Genomic DNA, 17,495 nt, shown 5'->3' on the forward strand with positions numbered 1-17,495 from the left:
TTTTTTTACACTCAACGACTTTTAAACGGTACCACTCAGCCATTTTCATTGTTTACAATGAACTATTTAAATTGCTGTCACTCGCCTTTGTTTTTTGACGCTGGCGCTTGGAAATTTTAATCGTTTCTATTGAACGTGCTAAATCGCTCAAACCCCACTATTGAAAGTAGACGCTTGCGCTCAAAAATTGGATTTTTTTACACTCAACGACTTTTAAACGGTACCACTCAGCTAGTTTCATTGTTTACAATGAACGATTTAAATTGCTGTCACTCGCCTTTGTTTTTTGACGCTGGGGTTTTGAAATTTGAAGCATTTCTTCTGAACGTGTTAAAACGCTCAAACTCGACTATTTTAAATAGACGCTGCCGATGGACAATTGGAATCATAGCCAAGCTAGACATCGAAGTGTGAACATCCTCGTCATGCCGAAGAAAAGTTTGAAGAATGCTGCAAATAAGTGTCCTGGCCGTGGCCGTGGACGCTGACGCAAGGACGATCCATTATACCGACGTCTTTCAGCCTATGAGTAACTTAAAAGTAACGTCTGTCGATGTGTGGCAACGATCGCGTAACATGCCAACAACACGTTAATCATAGGTTATAAATAAGTTTCGGGTACTCTAAACATTACCTCGGCGTGTCTCAACTTATGATTAACTTACAAGTAGCATGTGTTGACGTCTGTCAACGATCGCAGACCGTGCCTACAACTTGTGGCCAGCGTAGCGGAACGTGTGAGTCATACGCCGGCATACGTCGTGAAATTTCAAGCATGAAAAAATTTGAGGACAACCGAAAAGTACAACGTTTAAAGCCAGCGTACAACGACGTATGGCAGTGTTTTTCAGCGTGCTCTCAATGTTATCAAAACTTACCCATAACGTATTCAACGTGTGCCAGCGTTTTAGAAAAAAAATTCAAAAATCGGCATACGTTGGCTAAAACGTCAAGGTGTGACCGGGCCTTTAGGAACGGGTTGAGAATTGGAAATAAAAACATTGTCGTGAATTTTGCTTGTGCTGTGATCCCCTATGTTCCCCAATAAATCTGGTTAATTCATATGAAGTTGCCGCTATGGATTAATTCATGTCGCGTCGAGGAACGATCCGTTCAATTGGCATATAAAACCGAAATGGTTACAGACTGGCAGAAAACGCTCGGCATCTGACAAAACCAGTCTGTAACCAGGGGTTCTATTTCCCCAACTGGCAAGGTACAAGGATTACGTTGGTATCGCGATTGAAGGCGCGTGACCTGAGGCCTGTGCTGAGCCGGCCGGCGTTATAAACCCCGGAGACGGTGGTGGTGAGGGTGGCACCTCGGACCGGATGAGAATCCCGCCACCCCAGATCCGCAACAATATATAGATATGTGGTATGAGGGTGCTGCACTGCATTTGGAGGTGCTGGAGTGAGGGTGGGACAAAGACAGAGGGAGGTGTGAGGGTAGAGGTGTTAGCAGATTGAATATGTTATGCTTTATGACCAACACACACACACACACACACACACACACACACACACACACACACACACACACACACACACACACACACACACACACACACACACACACACACATCGCATGACGGATGGGAAAAATTTGGCTCTGTAATTTAGAAAATGCATTCATTCGGTGAACGGCTTGAAAATCAGATGTTATCAAATATATTCTGCTTTGAAACTCACAAAGATAAACCATATTCTAATATATATATATATATATATATATATATATATATATATATATATATATATATATATATATATATATATATATATATTGCTCTTTCTAACCACTGACTGACTCACTGACTTATATTAAGGATCAGTACCTTCTGGGTGACGTAGAAAACTGAAATTTTGCATGCTGATGGACATCGAAGCCAGTACACCGGAAAAAAATCACAGAATCGTCGGACAACATCCATAAATGAAAAAAATTGCAGGTGAGTGACCCAAGACAATGGGGAAGCACGGTAATTTTGTGTGCTGACGGACATCAAAGCTGATACACCAGGCAAAAATCACAGAACCATCAGAAAGCATCCATAAATGAAAACATAAATAAATGAAAACAAAGAAAGAAAATAAATAAATGAAAAATCAAATGCAGGAGAGCAACCCTAGACAATGGGGAAACACGGTTCGTATGCTTATGCAATGTGTAAGCACACCCCACTCGTAACTTATATAAAGCTCACCCAATTCATATACTGTAAAATAACCAATTCCTTTAGAAACAGTCACGAGGACAAAGGAAAATGTGATCGCTCGTACGTTGCTGAGGTTAAAAGTTAAAACCTCCACCACCCATCATCGTCATAAGATATGGGATGAAACTTTGCCACGACGTTGCCCGTAACCAAGCATGCAGGCATGCACACACACACCCGCAGAGAGTCCCTTTACAGATCCAAATCTACCCATATGTTCCACATCCACGTGTGCTGTCTACATACCTCTACCTTGTATTGTAGCAACTGCTGACTGTACATCCCGATCGAGACACGAACTGTACCGCTATCAACTGTAGTAGTGTAGGGTGCTTGGCAAGTTGCTTAAGGACTCAAGCAAGCACTCCAATGAAATGGTTGATAAGGAATGGCTGGCCTGGCAAGCGAAAACAAGCTGATTGGTGATGGCATGTACCCGCAAAAAACAAAACCGCCGATTTCTTAACTCACATTTTTAGATTTCACTCCAGATTTTGGTGGGGTTTGATTTTCAGTTCAATTGACTGTTTATATAAGGGAGGGATTTTGTATTAATTGATGAATCGGTTTATACATTACTCGAGCAGAAATACCCACCATCACCCAACAGCCCACACCACGGACAAAATGGGTTTCGAACGCTTTGGCCCACCGTTGCTGGCTGACCAGGTGTCTTGTATGTTACGGGGTCGTCCCATTTCATACTTTCCCCGGATGCCATTGGTGTCTGTGCCGTCTCCCACGGTCATGTCTGTGAGGTGTCGATGTCCCTCCCCAGTGGAAAGGGGGGGGTGAGGGGAGGGCGAAGGGGGTATAACAGTGATCTGTAAAATGTTCCGAGCATAAAACCGAACATTTTGAAGGCCTGATCCACGTGTGGGTATGTCGGACAAACCTCGTCCGATTTATGGCAAACTTTGCGTCTTTTGACCATTGGTGTAGCATGAAACCATCTCGGTTTGTATTACTATACAAGCACCAAGGACACATCGACTCAGCAAATTAGTTGAAAATCTAAAATTATTCGCCGTTTGTGTTAAATCGTATGGCGATGTAACCCATACACAGTATGGATATGGTGGTCTGCTTCCACATGCGACGTAACCGCTAATCTGAAGAAGAAGATTTCGACTTTTAATTGCAAATTTACCTACTTTATAATTCGGAAATCGGAAAAAGACATATCCTATCTATTTTGTAGGGTATCAAGAGGTAGATTACTGTTGAGGTGTTCTGAGCGTATGGGTTCCCCATTGGGGCAGCCACTTTCACCGTTAAGCCAACACCAGGTTTTATTAATTTAATGTGAAAGTCGAACTTGATTCTCATGATCTTGTGCGCATTCCAGATCCTGCCTCCATCCAGCTTATGTTCATAGCTATACAATAATGTCATACACAAAGCTGTACACACATGTTCAAAGCCATCCAGCTTATGTAATACCTTTGGAATTTTGTCCCTTTTACTTCACCTCACCTGTCGCTATCCTCTCTCCTCATAGGGCCTTGTCCCATTGGCATGTGAACGGAAGATCGTGCTCGTACAGGGTGTGCGTGAGCTCTTTGACCAGGAGGAAACCCCCATGGACTGGCCTGAATCAAGACATCGGCATTGTCGTTTCATCATTATTGGTAAGGGTGTTCAGATGTGACTGAATGCCTTGGTGTGTCGAGAAGGGAAACTAGGACAGCACACGGTTGAAGGAGAAATGGAAGAGGCCACGCTATGGTAGAGTTAGTGGATATATCCAACACTTTATAAAGAAATTGTCACCGCATCACCCGCTGCAGTAATCTGTGGTTTAAATCATTGCTAGAGTCTTTTGGTTGAGTTTTTGTACAAGGTAAGGGGGAACCTAATCTTTTCTCATAATTTTCTCATTGTAACTCTCCTCTACTCCACCACCGTGACAATTGACCGTGCATGAAGGGTAGGAGAGGAGTGGGGATAAAATGAGACAATTATTTACATGATAAAAGTAAGAGTTGCAGATGATATTGTGGTACAACATAAAAGATAGTCATGGGGGGAAGAGGGTGGGTAATTGGAAGGTCAAAAATTCTGCCATTATATGTACAAGTAAATACCCGTTCCCTCCAGGAGTGAATTACAGGGTCAGGGAAATATCGTGCACAATACCATGCATATACAGCCCGTCCTCCCCCCCCACCATCTATAATTTTTTTTGTTTGTACCCCTTCACCATCATTAAAATTCTAGTTGCGCACCCCTACCCCTTATAAAAATTGTGGTTGTGCACCCTTTACAAAAATTCTGGTTGCACCTCTTCCCCTGTAATAATAAAAAAAATCTGGTGGCACACCCCACACCCCCTTCTGCACCCCCTAATAATAATCATTCACGATACAAAGGATTTGAAAGTGTCATCCCTTCCCCACCCTCAGCGGGTAAGGGGTGATATTTAGTTTTCCCCATGACCGGCTCGCAGGTACCCCAGCACATATGCAAAATTTGGTGGAGATTTCGCCCAAGCCGTTTTCAACTCAACTAGCGTGGTTCAGCTCGCAACACTCACCTCTCCACACATCGTTGCAGCGATTTGACGTCACAGATTTACTGTGTTGGCATGATTTACACCAATCATAACACAAACATTTTTTTTTCTACAAATTTATTTGTCGTATTGCTGATATATTTATTTGAAATTTAATTTGTGATATAAGAAGGTTTAATTGGTGTAAGTTGTCAAAGATATCAGCTGTCTGATCTGTCTGAAGGGTGTCTTCTTCTTCCTTCGGCTGCTCCCGTTAGGGGTCGCCACAGCGGATCATCCGTATGATCCGCATAGTGATTTGGCACATGTTTTACGCCGGATGCCCTTCCTGACGCAACCCTGGTCGCCTCTTACGACACAGGGATATGGTACACCTATTTTAACCGGGGTATACACCGGCCCAGTATACTGGTACTCATTTCGCCGACCTCGGAAGGATGACAGGCTGAGTCAACCCCCTGGTGTATTAATTCAGTGGCCGAACAGGGCTTGAACTCAGGACCTTTTGGATCCCAAGCCGCTGCCCTAACCACTGCGCCAACACCAGGCTTATCTGTCTGAAGGGTGTAAGGGGTCTAAATGTTAAGGTCTAAAGGGTCTTCATTGTCTTCTGGTTCTTTGGCGTCCTTTGGGACTTTTGGGTCTTCAGGGTCATTTTGGTATTTGGGGTCTTCAGGGTCGTTTGGTCTTTAGGATCTTCGGGGTCTTTGTGGGTCTTCGGTGACTTTTGGGTCTTCAGGGTCTTTTGAGTCTTTGAGGTCTTCGGGGTTCTTGGGGGTCGTCAGGGTCTTTGGGGGTTTTTTGTGTCTTAAGAGTCCTGGTGGTCTTAGAGGGTCTTCAAAGATCTAAGGGGTCTCAGTAGTCGAAAGGTACATTCCAATATTACGTAAATAATACACGTATAGTCACACGGCTGGACAGACGGAAGGAAGGACGGACGCATGCCGATCCGAGCTCTTTTTATATATAGATATGGTTTATACATACATACATACATACATACATACATGCATACATAGTATTGACATATTTCTGTATGATATCATAAAGAGATGGCCCCAAATATTGTCGTCCCAAATATCACTCAAAATGTCAGTGCATTTGTCAATGAGATTATAAAAATTTGCACCAAGTACATGTAGTTTATATTAACAGCTTCAAACCTAAATATACTTAAACTAAATGCATTCCTTTAAATTTCAAGAGTCCATTCAGTGAAGGTTGCTCATTAAGATTATAGGAACTCTTAATTAGTACTTAAAACTCAAATAGTCTTAAAATACTGGTATTGGGGGGAAAAAAGAGGACTTGCCATGCAATTAAATACTGATAGAGTAAAGAAAGGTAAAAAAGAAGGGATCTCCACATGACTTTATCATAGACCACCTCTAAAAAGGGGCAGTGTGCAATGGTTACTTGGATTTTCACAAAGTCACATCAACACCACACATGCACTGATCTGTTTTTGCCTCGATGGCTTCATCAGCAAGACAAAAACATAAATGGTTTGTATGAAGTGTGTGAAAGGAAGCTTTCGGTAAGTGAAAGGACACCGTAAAAGCAAGGGTGCTTAAAAAAGTATTGTCCATTTAATTAACTAACCATTGTGCATCATCTGTATAATATAGTATCAGCCAAGATTAAACGTTCATGTGAAGCATGTTTTCCCAAGTGACTTACTTGCCAAGATAATGTCATTACTCCATATTGCAATTTTTACAGGCCATTATCAATAACAGCACCAAATTAATTAATTGTATATTACATGCATACAGTACATCACATATTATGTACATGTATATTACATACAAACAATAAATACATAGTACATACACATGTATATTTCTTACATACAGCACTAAAATGTCAATGTATATTACTTGCATATAGTACAAAGTATATCAACAACACCACCAAAAAGGTTAATGTAAATGACATAGAAACAGTACATAGTACATTCATACATCTGCACAGCGTGGGCCAAAAAATGTACCCGATTTCATCATTTAACTAGAGGGTCGCGATCGGAGATCACCGATGGTTCCCAGAAGAACCACTCGTAATATTAGCCAATTGGAAGCATTTGAAATTCTGCCTCGTAACGGAAACAAATGTTTTTTTTCTTCTAAAGAGCGGGACACCATGGACACTAAGACCAAAACACTTCATGCTTCCCTGCGGGAACCATAATAATAGAAAAATTAAATAATTGAAAAATATTAAAATCAATGAAAATTGAAAAATAAATAATTGAAAAAACAAAAATCAAATAAGTAATTAATCGAAAATTAAATAATTTAAAAATCAAATAATTGGAAAAATATTAAATAATAAAACGGGGTGAATTGAAAATGGGGAAAATTTAATAATTTAAAAATCGAAAAATTTAATAATGGAACTCTTCAAAAAGTCAGACCCCAAGACTAAGCACTTAATGTCCCCCTCCAGGAACCATAATAATTAAATTAACTCTGATGCAAGTGTGAAACAAAAACCAGATAATAGAGGGATCTTTCAAGTTTATTTCCATCAATACGGATTTGCAAAATGTCTTCCAACATTCTGAGCACACATGTGGGTACATGCAGCACAGTTGCTGATTACAACTTGCAGCATCTCACCCAATACTGGCGATAGCTGTCATTGCAAAATCCTTCAAAATTACCCCCATACCCTTTCACATATTCAAATGAAACTTGGTACACGGCTTTATTATGATTGCAGAACAAGTTCGAGTTTCAGAGCGTTTCGTCAATTTTTCACAGAGTAATACCCTTTGTGGACTTAACAATATGACATTTATGATTGGACATGTACTGCAAAGCAGTTCTCACTCTTGTTGTTCTTCGCTTCTCCTGAAAAACTTTTACTTCAAGATAATAGGTCAGGTATGGGAGCATGCGCCAGAGCAGCGCGTTGCTGCGTCCACTTTCCGCCGGTACTCCAGGGGCCTCCGTCTGGCCACCCCCCCACCCCCAGGCAGATGCCTGGCCCATCCCCATCTCCTTAAGATGCCGATCAACCTGCTGCAACCACGAGGCATGTGGTCGGCCCATTGGCCTCCTCCACTCAGGAGACTCCCTCGCTGAGAGAATCTGTTGAGCAGGATCAGCGTCAGGAAAACGAGCCACATGTCCATACAGCCGCAGCTGACGCTCACGGACTATGCAGGTAACAAATCTCATTTGAGTCTCTCTCAGCAACCGCTCGTTGGACACAAAGTCCGACCAGCGATAGCTAAGGATTCTCCGAAGAGACCTGGTACCAAAGGAATTAAGTGTCCGTCTCAGATCCTTGGTCAGAGTCCAAGTCTCGCATCCATAGAGCAAGAATGGAAGCACCAAGTACCTGAAGACTTGGACTTTCGTCCTCCCGCACATGTACCGGCAGCGCCACATCCAATTATCCAGTGAATCCATGACTCCCCAGGCCTGACCCAGACGTCTATTGACCTCTGACTCACAGCCAGCAGAAACATGAATATCACTGCCAAGGTAAGTGAATCTCGCCACGACCTCAACATGCTCACCACAAGTAGGCACAGACAGGACAGCAGCATCCAATATGTCATTTAAAGCCTGGATCTTAGTTTTGACCAAGGAAACCCGTAATCCCAGTGGCTCCGACTCCTCCTTCAGCACCCCGAGGGCCCCCAAAACGATATCTAAAGTCTCCGCAAAGATGACTGCATCATCTGCGAAATCAAGGTCAGAGATCTTGACATTCCCAAACGATGCACCGCAGCTTGATCTCTCTAACATCCTCCCTAGAATCCAGTCCAAACAAGTGCTGAAAAGTGTAGGGGGCAGTACACACCTCTGATGAACTCCAGTAACAATTGTTAATAAGTCAGAGATGGTAGCACCACATCTCACAGCCCTCTCAGTACCAGAGTAGAGTTCAGACATCAGATTGATCAGTTTTGGTGGCTCCCCACGAAGACCTAGAATCCTCCAGAGGGCATCCCGATTCACTGAATCGAATGCTTTACAGAGATCAACATAGGCTGCAAGCAGCCCCCACCGAAACTCTCGTTTGCATTCAATGAAGACCCGAAGAGCAAGGATATGGTCAATCGTTGACCTCTTTGGTGTCAAGCCTGACTGCTCTGGACACTGGTGCTCAAGCAGATGGTGGCGAACCCTTTCAAGAATTATCCGAGCAAAGGCCTTGACGGCACTGAGAGCAGCGTCACCCCTCGGTAGTTGTTGCAGTCTTGGCGATCACCCTTCCCTTTCCAGAGAGGGACAACAAGGCCCCTCTTCCAGTCAGTTGGGATGATGCCTGTGTTCCAGGCAGAGTACAGAACTGCATGCAACGACATGAGTGCAGCATTTCCACCAGCCTTGAGAAGTTAAGCATGGATGCCACAGATCCCTGGAGCTTTACCCCATTTCAACTGGTTCACCGCAGCCTATGTTTCCACAAGCGAAGGTGGAACACCGTTAATTGGAGGGTCAGCAACAGGGATTCTAACACCCCTGACGTCCAACTCGACAGCTGGTGGATCAGCCTGGTACAACCGCTCAAAGTAACCGGCCCATCGGGCCTTCACTTCAGACTCCTCTGTCAAGAGCCTACCACCCTCTGCTCTAACTTCATTACACCGAGGGATGGGCTTGGATGAACACAATGTGCGAATTCCCCTGCAAGGATGAGAATCACTTGAACACAGGTGAAGCTCTACCCCCTCACAGATTCCTCACACATAGGCCTCCTTGTCCACCCTTAGTGCATGTACAGTTTTACGCCTCAGCTCCCTGAACAGCTCATTCAGCCTGGCCCTGTGACTCTGGTCAATGGTATCCAGTGTCCCTTGAGAGACAAAATTCTTCTTTGCCCTACGGTGAGTTCCAAGACATCCACCGGCAACATCAAGGACGGTGGGCTTTAAGGCACTCCATAACTCTTCAGGACCTCCCAAAACACCCAGACCTCCCAAATCTCCACTCAGCTTGTTCGCAAACTCTTCAGCTACCCTCTCATCCTTGAGCTTGCCAACATCCAGCCTTGGCTGGGATGGTACCATTCTCCTGGATTTTATGTGCAACTTCAGAGTTGCTACAACAAGCTGGTGGTCAGTATTGAGGAACTGAGCACTCCGGTAGACCCTGCAGTTCTGGATCATCCTCCAGCGACCATCAATGAGAACATGGTCAATCTCCTTTGCCACACCGCCAGCGTTGGAATACCAAGTCCAGCGATGAGCTTGTGTGCGCTGAAACCATGAACCGGCCACCCTAAGTCCATGACTTCTTGCAAAGTCAAGGAACTTAGTGCTATTCTGGTTCATAGTTCCTGACCCATGGGGACCAACACACACCTCATAACCATCCCTTTCTGTTCCAGTCGATACATTGAAATCCCCCAAGACTAGAAGTGTATCTCGTCTGGGGCACTGATCAACCACAGACTCTAGCGTGGCATAGAATGTGTCCTTCACGGTGAGGTCACTCGCCTCAGTCGGAGCATAAACAGAGACCAGGGAAATGACACCTGAGGAGTGACAAATCCTGTCTCATAATACGCTCGTTGACCGGTGTTACCTCAATTATTATTGTTACCTCAATCAGCTTATTGGACACAGCTACAGCAACTCCTAGGGAATGGTAACCGTCAGAGCGACCAGACCAATAGTAGGTGTAACCACCCACTATGATCTCGCCGCAATCCTGTCTCTGAACCTCAGAGGGTGCTGCAATACCGATGTCCAAACGCTTGAGCTCAGATGAAAACAGAGACAAGTCATCATCCTCTCTTAGGGATAGGACATTCCAGGCACCCACCCGAAGGGACCGCCTCAGGTTAACCCAAGGAGACCGCCGTCTGGTGGACGACACCTCAGCACCACTCCGACACACTCTCCAGCAATCTGACCCGGGAATGTTACCGCGTGGTTTCCCTCCTATCATCAAAGTTTGGGGGTCCCCGCAGGCTTTGCCCCAATCCTGTCATCCGCTGAGCTGCCCTGCGAAGGGAAGCTGCACAGGAGGTACTCCCACGGAGTGGGTTTTCAGATTTCTTTGCGTTTTTGTGTTTTGTGGAATGAAGGGTTTTACGGTGGCTGGAGTGCAAATCCTGCCACCAACCTCCTCATAAGAAGTAACCCAACTGCAGGAGGACATCCGCAAACACAGTTGGGCACTAGATATAGATGGCCGTTGGCTCACAAGGAGCTCCTCCGCCCTTTGACAGGTTTTGTTTTTAATCCTGCTGGGTGTCCATATCCAAACACCCCACTCACTAAAAAACCTGGTGGGGGAGAGGGTTTAGTCGCCGACAACCCGACCATGGAACAGGTTTGTACAGGTTTCCATGATATCTTTAGCAAGTCACAAATCGAATCTGGCCTGACCTGACTGACAAGATAATGAGTCGTCCCAAAGCAAGAAATAATGTTCTCCCTTTCCCCTTCATGGATTCACCCCCCCCTCGAAAAAAAAACAATCTGAAGGGGACAAATCTTGTGACCTTTGAGGCGATTGAAATGAAGACTATCTGCCATGATCTTTCCTGGGAAAGCCACAGTTCCAACCTGGCCTTCAAAGCCAGTCGCCGACTGGGAATCCTCCATTGTACAAAGTCCTTCCTCAGCTCACCTGAGCTCCTGACCACATACAAAACTTTCATCCGCAGCCTGATGGATTACTGCTCTCCCCTCCGGGCTGGTGCTCCTGCCTCCCACCTTTCTCGGCTTCATGCTGTGGAACCAAGGCATTTAGGATCATTGATATCTCCTGCAGTGAGGCTGAGTGTTTGGGCCTCTCACTCTCTCCCGATGAATTTGTCCCGACGGCACATGCGCACAGAGGAATTAGATTATTATTTTACTCTGTTTGCCTGCCTGGTAGTGAAACAAAATTGAAAATCATTCCAAACAGGGAACTTACTGTTTTTAAGGATGTTATAAATGACACAAACAACAGGCACGAAGAACTAATGTTACGTGTTAGATATGGTGATGTAATAGCACTGGGGAAAATGGTGGTAAAACCTGGAATTTATTACTTATTTATATGCCTTAAAACCACTTTAAACATTTATTAAAATTGAATTATACACTTGAAGACTGTAGAACACAAATCACCTTCAAAAACCTTCCAAGAACCATGCAATATATCAATACAGTATAGAGCATTAGAGAGCATGGCATGTGAATCGGGATGAAGAAGTGGGCAATATCATAGCTATGTTCTGATCAATCAAGCCTCCATCTCCTAAATTGCGACTCGATGGTGTCTTCTTCGAGTGCATAAAGGGTGATTAGCCTGGTATTGGCTTAGTGGTTAGGGTGGTGGGCTTGGGATCTAAGGGTCCTGAGTTCAAATCCTGCTTTTCCAATGAATTAATACCAGGTGGGGTTGACTCAGCCTGGCATCCTTCTGAAGTGGAAAAATGAGTACCAGCTTGCTGGGATGATTGAGCCACATGATTATCCTGTGTCAGAGTGGTAACCCATCCAGGATTGTGTCCAATAGCCCAGGAGACTGCTTTGGCAGCACCAATGCTCTGTACAGAGTATGGCCCGGATGGATGGGCAAGGGTGGTTGGTGTTTAAGACTGTTTCAGTCATGCTCATCTTCTGCATTTTTAAAATGACATTTAAAACCATTAATTTATTAAAGTTGAAGTAAAAGAGGGTCTTGCTTTTCCCCTTCATGGATTTACTCTATCGCGACAAAATTACTGAGGCAAGGTTTGCAGATTGCAGTCAATGTGCTTAACTAATCTTGGGTTGGCCAACTATTTTCCGCATTTATTCACGTCAGTAAAATGAGCCATCAACACAATAAAACCCCCTCAACCCCTCTAATATAATCATCTCCATCAACTCGTTTTTATCATCGCCAACATCAACATCGCCATCACATTATTGGATCAAGTTAATCTTCATCTATCTATATATTACAAAAACTCTCATCTTGTATGTTCCCGAAATACAGCCAATACGGTACACGACAGCGCAAAATTTTTAGAGCAACCTTACTCACCATACTCCTGCGGTGTGCAGTATCATGCTTCGTTCAAATCGGGCAACGAAAAAAAAATTATTAAAAAATCAATTCCCGATTCAGTCAAGTCCTCTTCGGGAGTATTTGATCAATGCAAACAACCTCAACGGTATAGTTCGCTGGAGCTATCTTTTTATTTTTTTCTTGAAATGATCTTTTTTCATCAACCACTGTCACAGCGGAAACCCAACGGGTTCACGGGTCATCTAGTTATTATTAAAGGTAAGTTTCATGAACTTAATAAATCAGAAAATAAACTTTATTTTATGTTCTTAACACAGGAATATAACACTTTATTTTATGTTCTCAAAAACTCTTTTATTATTGGAAATAATGAGCAGAACAACAATGCACAAACATTAATTAAGGGTACAGTTTGGAGAAATTTTAAGGTTGAAGTCCCTGACCCTATTTTCCCCATTACCTCTTAACTTTGCGGATTTGCGGTTCACAGGGATTTTCAAGAATGTAACCCCCATGAACGGCAAGGCTCTCCTGTGTATACTTCAACACTGTGCAGGGTATCATGTTCTATAAACTCTCTTGTCATAGCTTCCGCCGACGAAGTCGCCAGAGGCATTATGTATTCGGGGTATCCATGCGTCCATCCATGCGTTCGTGATAAGTTTTCGTTACCACGATAACTTAAGAATGGCTGAAGGGATCGAAATCAAACAGCACAAGTATGTATAATGATTCAAAGATGAACTGATTAGATTTGAGTCAAGAGGTCAAAGGTCATGTCAAGTAAAAATGTGATACTTAAAAACAGTTGAAGGGATTTAAATCAAACATGGTATAAGTATTATCATGATGTAATAATGTGGATGGAGGCACATCGGTCAACGTCACGACATTGAAGAGTGCCGTTCCAGTTTCCTTTTGAAATTGGGTACTTTTTTTTTGGCGCACCCTGTATGTTACATACATGCACTATATTATATATACTAGCCGAAACCCCGTCACAGACGGATTCCGTTCATTCAACCACCCTCACCAGCTCACCCACACTCGAGGGACATGGACTGGACAGGGCGTGCTTGCCCCCTCCTACTCATCCCCCGCCCCTGCCGCATTCCCCCTGCCTCCCACCCCCCGCATTCAATTTGCTTACCCCTGCCCAAAAATTTAATTACCCAGCCCCACCACCGCCTCTTCACTCCCCGTCCCCCATCTCTTGATTCCCCGCCCCACTTGCCCCTGGGCCTCCGCCCCCTGTCCACCCCCTCACACTCCACCCCGCCTAATTCACCCCAGCCCCCGCCCACTCATCCCTCGCCCCATTTCCCCCCCATTTCCCGCTTTCAATTTGCTTACCCCCGCCCAAAAATTTGCTTACCTTGCCCCCCTCTTCACTCCCTGCCCCGTCTCTTCATCCCCTGCCCCCGCCTCTTCACTCCTCGCCCCGTCTCTTCATCCCCCACACCCGCCTCTTCACTCTCTGCCCCCGTTTCTTCATCCCCCACCCCCGCCTCTTCACTCCTCGCCCCCGTCTCAACGAAAAGTGTTTATTCTGCTTCAGAGTTGAAAGTTGACTATTGCCACGATGTGCTATGCACTCTTACAGGTACGAAGTCTCTTTCAGTCCAGGTCACAGTACCGAGAAAAACGTGACGCGACCGCTCGGAGGAGCACAAAATTGGTCCTTCAGTATTAATATATAGATATATATATATATTTTTTTTAATAAAATATAGTGTATATTACTTATATACAGTACATAAAGGTCAATGTATATTTCTTACATACAGTACATGCAAGTACATAAATAACACAACCAAAAGGTCAATGTATGTTACATACATACAGTACATTGTCCATGCATAGCAAAATCTTGCATTGACAACAAATCATTTCCATCTTAAGCCATGTGGTATGTTTGTGCCGTGCCAGACGTCAGCATTTTCTCTTGCCCCAGCTCAGAACGTGAAAAAAAGACTCGCATCCCAATCGTCGCACATACTGGAATGCATGCTATATGATGAGTGTCATGATATCAATACCAAATTGAATTTGCGTTTGCATTTCAAACATCCCATCCTACTTCAACAGGGCCTTTCTGATGCAATTTGTGGAAGTTGTTGGCAACAGTGACTTATTTCAGGTTTCTCTTTGATGCATCATGCCTTCAACAATTGATGTCATATGGATGTACTGTTTATTATGATGTCTGTCAAGAATTAACAATCTTACCAAAGTAGGGCTTGCTTATCCAGCTTTAAAACAAATGTGCCTTTTTGTTTGTTTCTTTAAATGTTTTTTTCGATGCCATGATGGGGTAATTGGTGGGAGTGAGAGCCACTGCTTTTTCTTTCTTTCAAAAAAGCAACACAATTTAACCTTGTATAATAATGAGTTCCCTTGCAAGGAATGTCAACGCAGGAGAAGGCCATTTGGCCCATAAAACCCGTGCAATGATAGCCAACGTATAGTTGTCCATGCTTTATCCTTTTTAAATGCTGAGCCTCAAGAAAATAAGCAGCACATACCATTTTAAAAGTGGTATGACTCAGCCAGGGTTTGAACTACTGACTGCTTGAATTCAGAGTGGATGCTCCAACCATTACACCACCAGGAGCTATCAATTGTAATTTGTGTCCCAGGAAAGAACGATTTCACCACAATAACAGCTTGAAGTCAACAATTAAGCATGGAGGAGGTTCAATTTAAGTTTGGAGGTACATATCCTCAAGTGGTGTTAGTAAATTGATGGTATATTAACGACAGCAAGGTACAAACATTTTAATCCACCATGCTATCCAGAGTGGAACAAGACTTATTGATCTAAACATCATCTTACAGCAAGATAATGATCCAAAACAGTCAGATGAAATAATTCCAACATAATTGCAAAACAAAAAGGAAGCTGGAGTCCTTCAATGTATGGAATCCATCCATCCATTGGGACCATACTCTGTGCAGAGCGTTGGTGCTGCCAAAGCAGTCTCCTTGGCTATTGGGCACAATCCTGGATGGGTCGCCACTGCGACACAGGATACCAGCAAGCTGGCACTCATTTTGCCGACTTCGGAAGGATGACAGGCAGAGTCAACCCCACTTAGTGTTAATCATTAAGCCAACACCAGGCAAAATGCATGGAATGGACACCTCAAATTGCAGATCTCAATATTATTGAAACTGTATAGGACGATTTGAACAAATATAAAGTAAATAAGAATCCCAGAAGCTTAGATTTCATAATCAATGTCAGAATGAGATGTCCTGTAAATACTCCAATTAGTGCTGCCAAGATCTGTTTTGGAGAAAAAACCTCATCTTCCTTTCTGCTCCTGTATTTGTTCTTCTTCTTCTTCATTGCCTTACTACTCTTCAATCCGTGGGTTGTTTACTTTCCCACCTCGTGTTCCGCATAATGGTGACCAAAAAGGCGGCACCCTGGGTCATGACGTCACAGTACGGGCACATGGCCATCAGCACGGCCAATGAGGAAAGCGCAGAGGAACTGTGACCCTTGGGGTGGGGTTGGGAGCTACATAAGGCACAAGTCTATGAGGCAGGAGAGTTGAGTCAAAGGGCCATTTGTGGAGGGGGGAGCACTGTGTGAATTGGTGGACAGCCAGTGAGTGATCTGTGCAAGTCATGGTGAGTCGGTCAGTCTGGAGAGTTGCAAGTCAGGTTAGTCTGGGTTCTCCAGCAAAGTGGGAGCTCGGCCATTCTGAGTGTTGCTACCAGCGAATAAGAGTCCAGCAGGGTTCTGCATGCATCTGATTGGGAATTCCACTGGAACAAGCCACTTCCGTACTCCAGAAAGCTCACCTCACACCGTGTTATCTTGCTGGCACGGCAGGTGCTGCATCATACCATGGCGCCTCAAGCTGAGAAAAGACCAAACCTCTCTACCTCCCCATTCCTATTCCTCCCCACATATCTCTTGTCTGTGTGAGTCTATGTGCATTTAAGATTCGTGGTACCATCGGGTTTGTCGTCTTTCCTCTTTGGTTTGTTACCTCCACCACCGAAGGTGAGGAGGTTATGTTTTCCCCCTCTCTGTCTGTCTGTTTGTCTGTCTATTAGACAGGCAGAAAAATAAACAGACAGACAGTGTGCAGGATATTTAAAAAGTTGTGGACAGGTTGGGTGTGTGACAAGGAAGAATTGATTCAATTTTTGTGAAGATCTGAATCTGGAAACGGATACGAGAATTATTTATTTTTTAACGTGATTCTTCACCACTGAGAGATGGGGCCAAAAACGATATATAGCACGGTATTTGAAAATATATTGGGCACGATATGTTCTCGTGGATCAGGCATTATGTGGCGGAGGTACGCGCTCCACCGAGTGCCCTTCTAGTTGCTTATTGTGTTCCCGCATCCCCTTTATTACGCCATCCCCCACACAGTGGAAGACAGGGTTTTGCAATTGTGTGTGCATGCGTCAAGGCCGTAACTTTTTACCATTTTAGCTTTTGTCATCAAATTTTCAACAAAGCTTTATTATGAGAATATGGAGAATACAAATTGATAATTTGGGCAAAGGTCAACATCACAAAATCATCAATTTTCATCTGATTGACCTGAAATTTAAAGAATTTGCATATTGCGTCACTGAATTGGTTTACCAATCAAAAACGAGAAACCGATTGTTTTTTTTAGATAAAAAGTTCAAAGGTCAAGGTCACCTAAAGTCGTCAAATTGTTTTTTGTATTTTCCTTTAGCTGTTTTTATCATGTTTAGCATACGGAAGAAGAAGAAGAAGAAGAAGAAGAAAAAGAAAAAGAAGAAGAAG

General features: G+C 43.8%; 1 protein-coding gene and 1 long non-coding RNA gene across 4 annotated transcripts in view; one reads left to right on the forward strand and one right to left on the reverse strand.

The window, feature by feature from the left end:
- LOC147031992 (zinc-regulated GTPase metalloprotein activator 1-like) overlaps nt 1-17,495 on the forward strand; it is a 453,248-nt gene that overhangs the window by 302,683 nt on the left and 133,070 nt on the right. For all 3 annotated transcript variants that reach the window (XM_085869244.1, XM_085869243.1, XM_085869245.1), the window contains one exon: nt 3,720-3,849. In XM_085869244.1, coding sequence (XP_085725370.1) covers nt 3,720-3,849 — 130 coding nt within the window. The remainder of the gene's footprint in view (nt 1-3,719; nt 3,850-17,495) is intronic.
- The window catches only part of LOC147031993 (uncharacterized), a 41,732-nt gene that overhangs the window by 9,533 nt on the left and 14,704 nt on the right, over nt 1-17,495 (reverse strand). The window lies entirely within an intron of this gene.

The sequence above is a fragment of the Eptatretus burgeri genome, chromosome 2 (assembly GCF_056783735.1).
Source record: "Eptatretus burgeri isolate ZD-2024b chromosome 2, Ebu_testis_v1, whole genome shotgun sequence".
Lineage (NCBI taxonomy): Eukaryota > Metazoa > Chordata > Myxini > Myxiniformes > Myxinidae > Eptatretus > Eptatretus burgeri.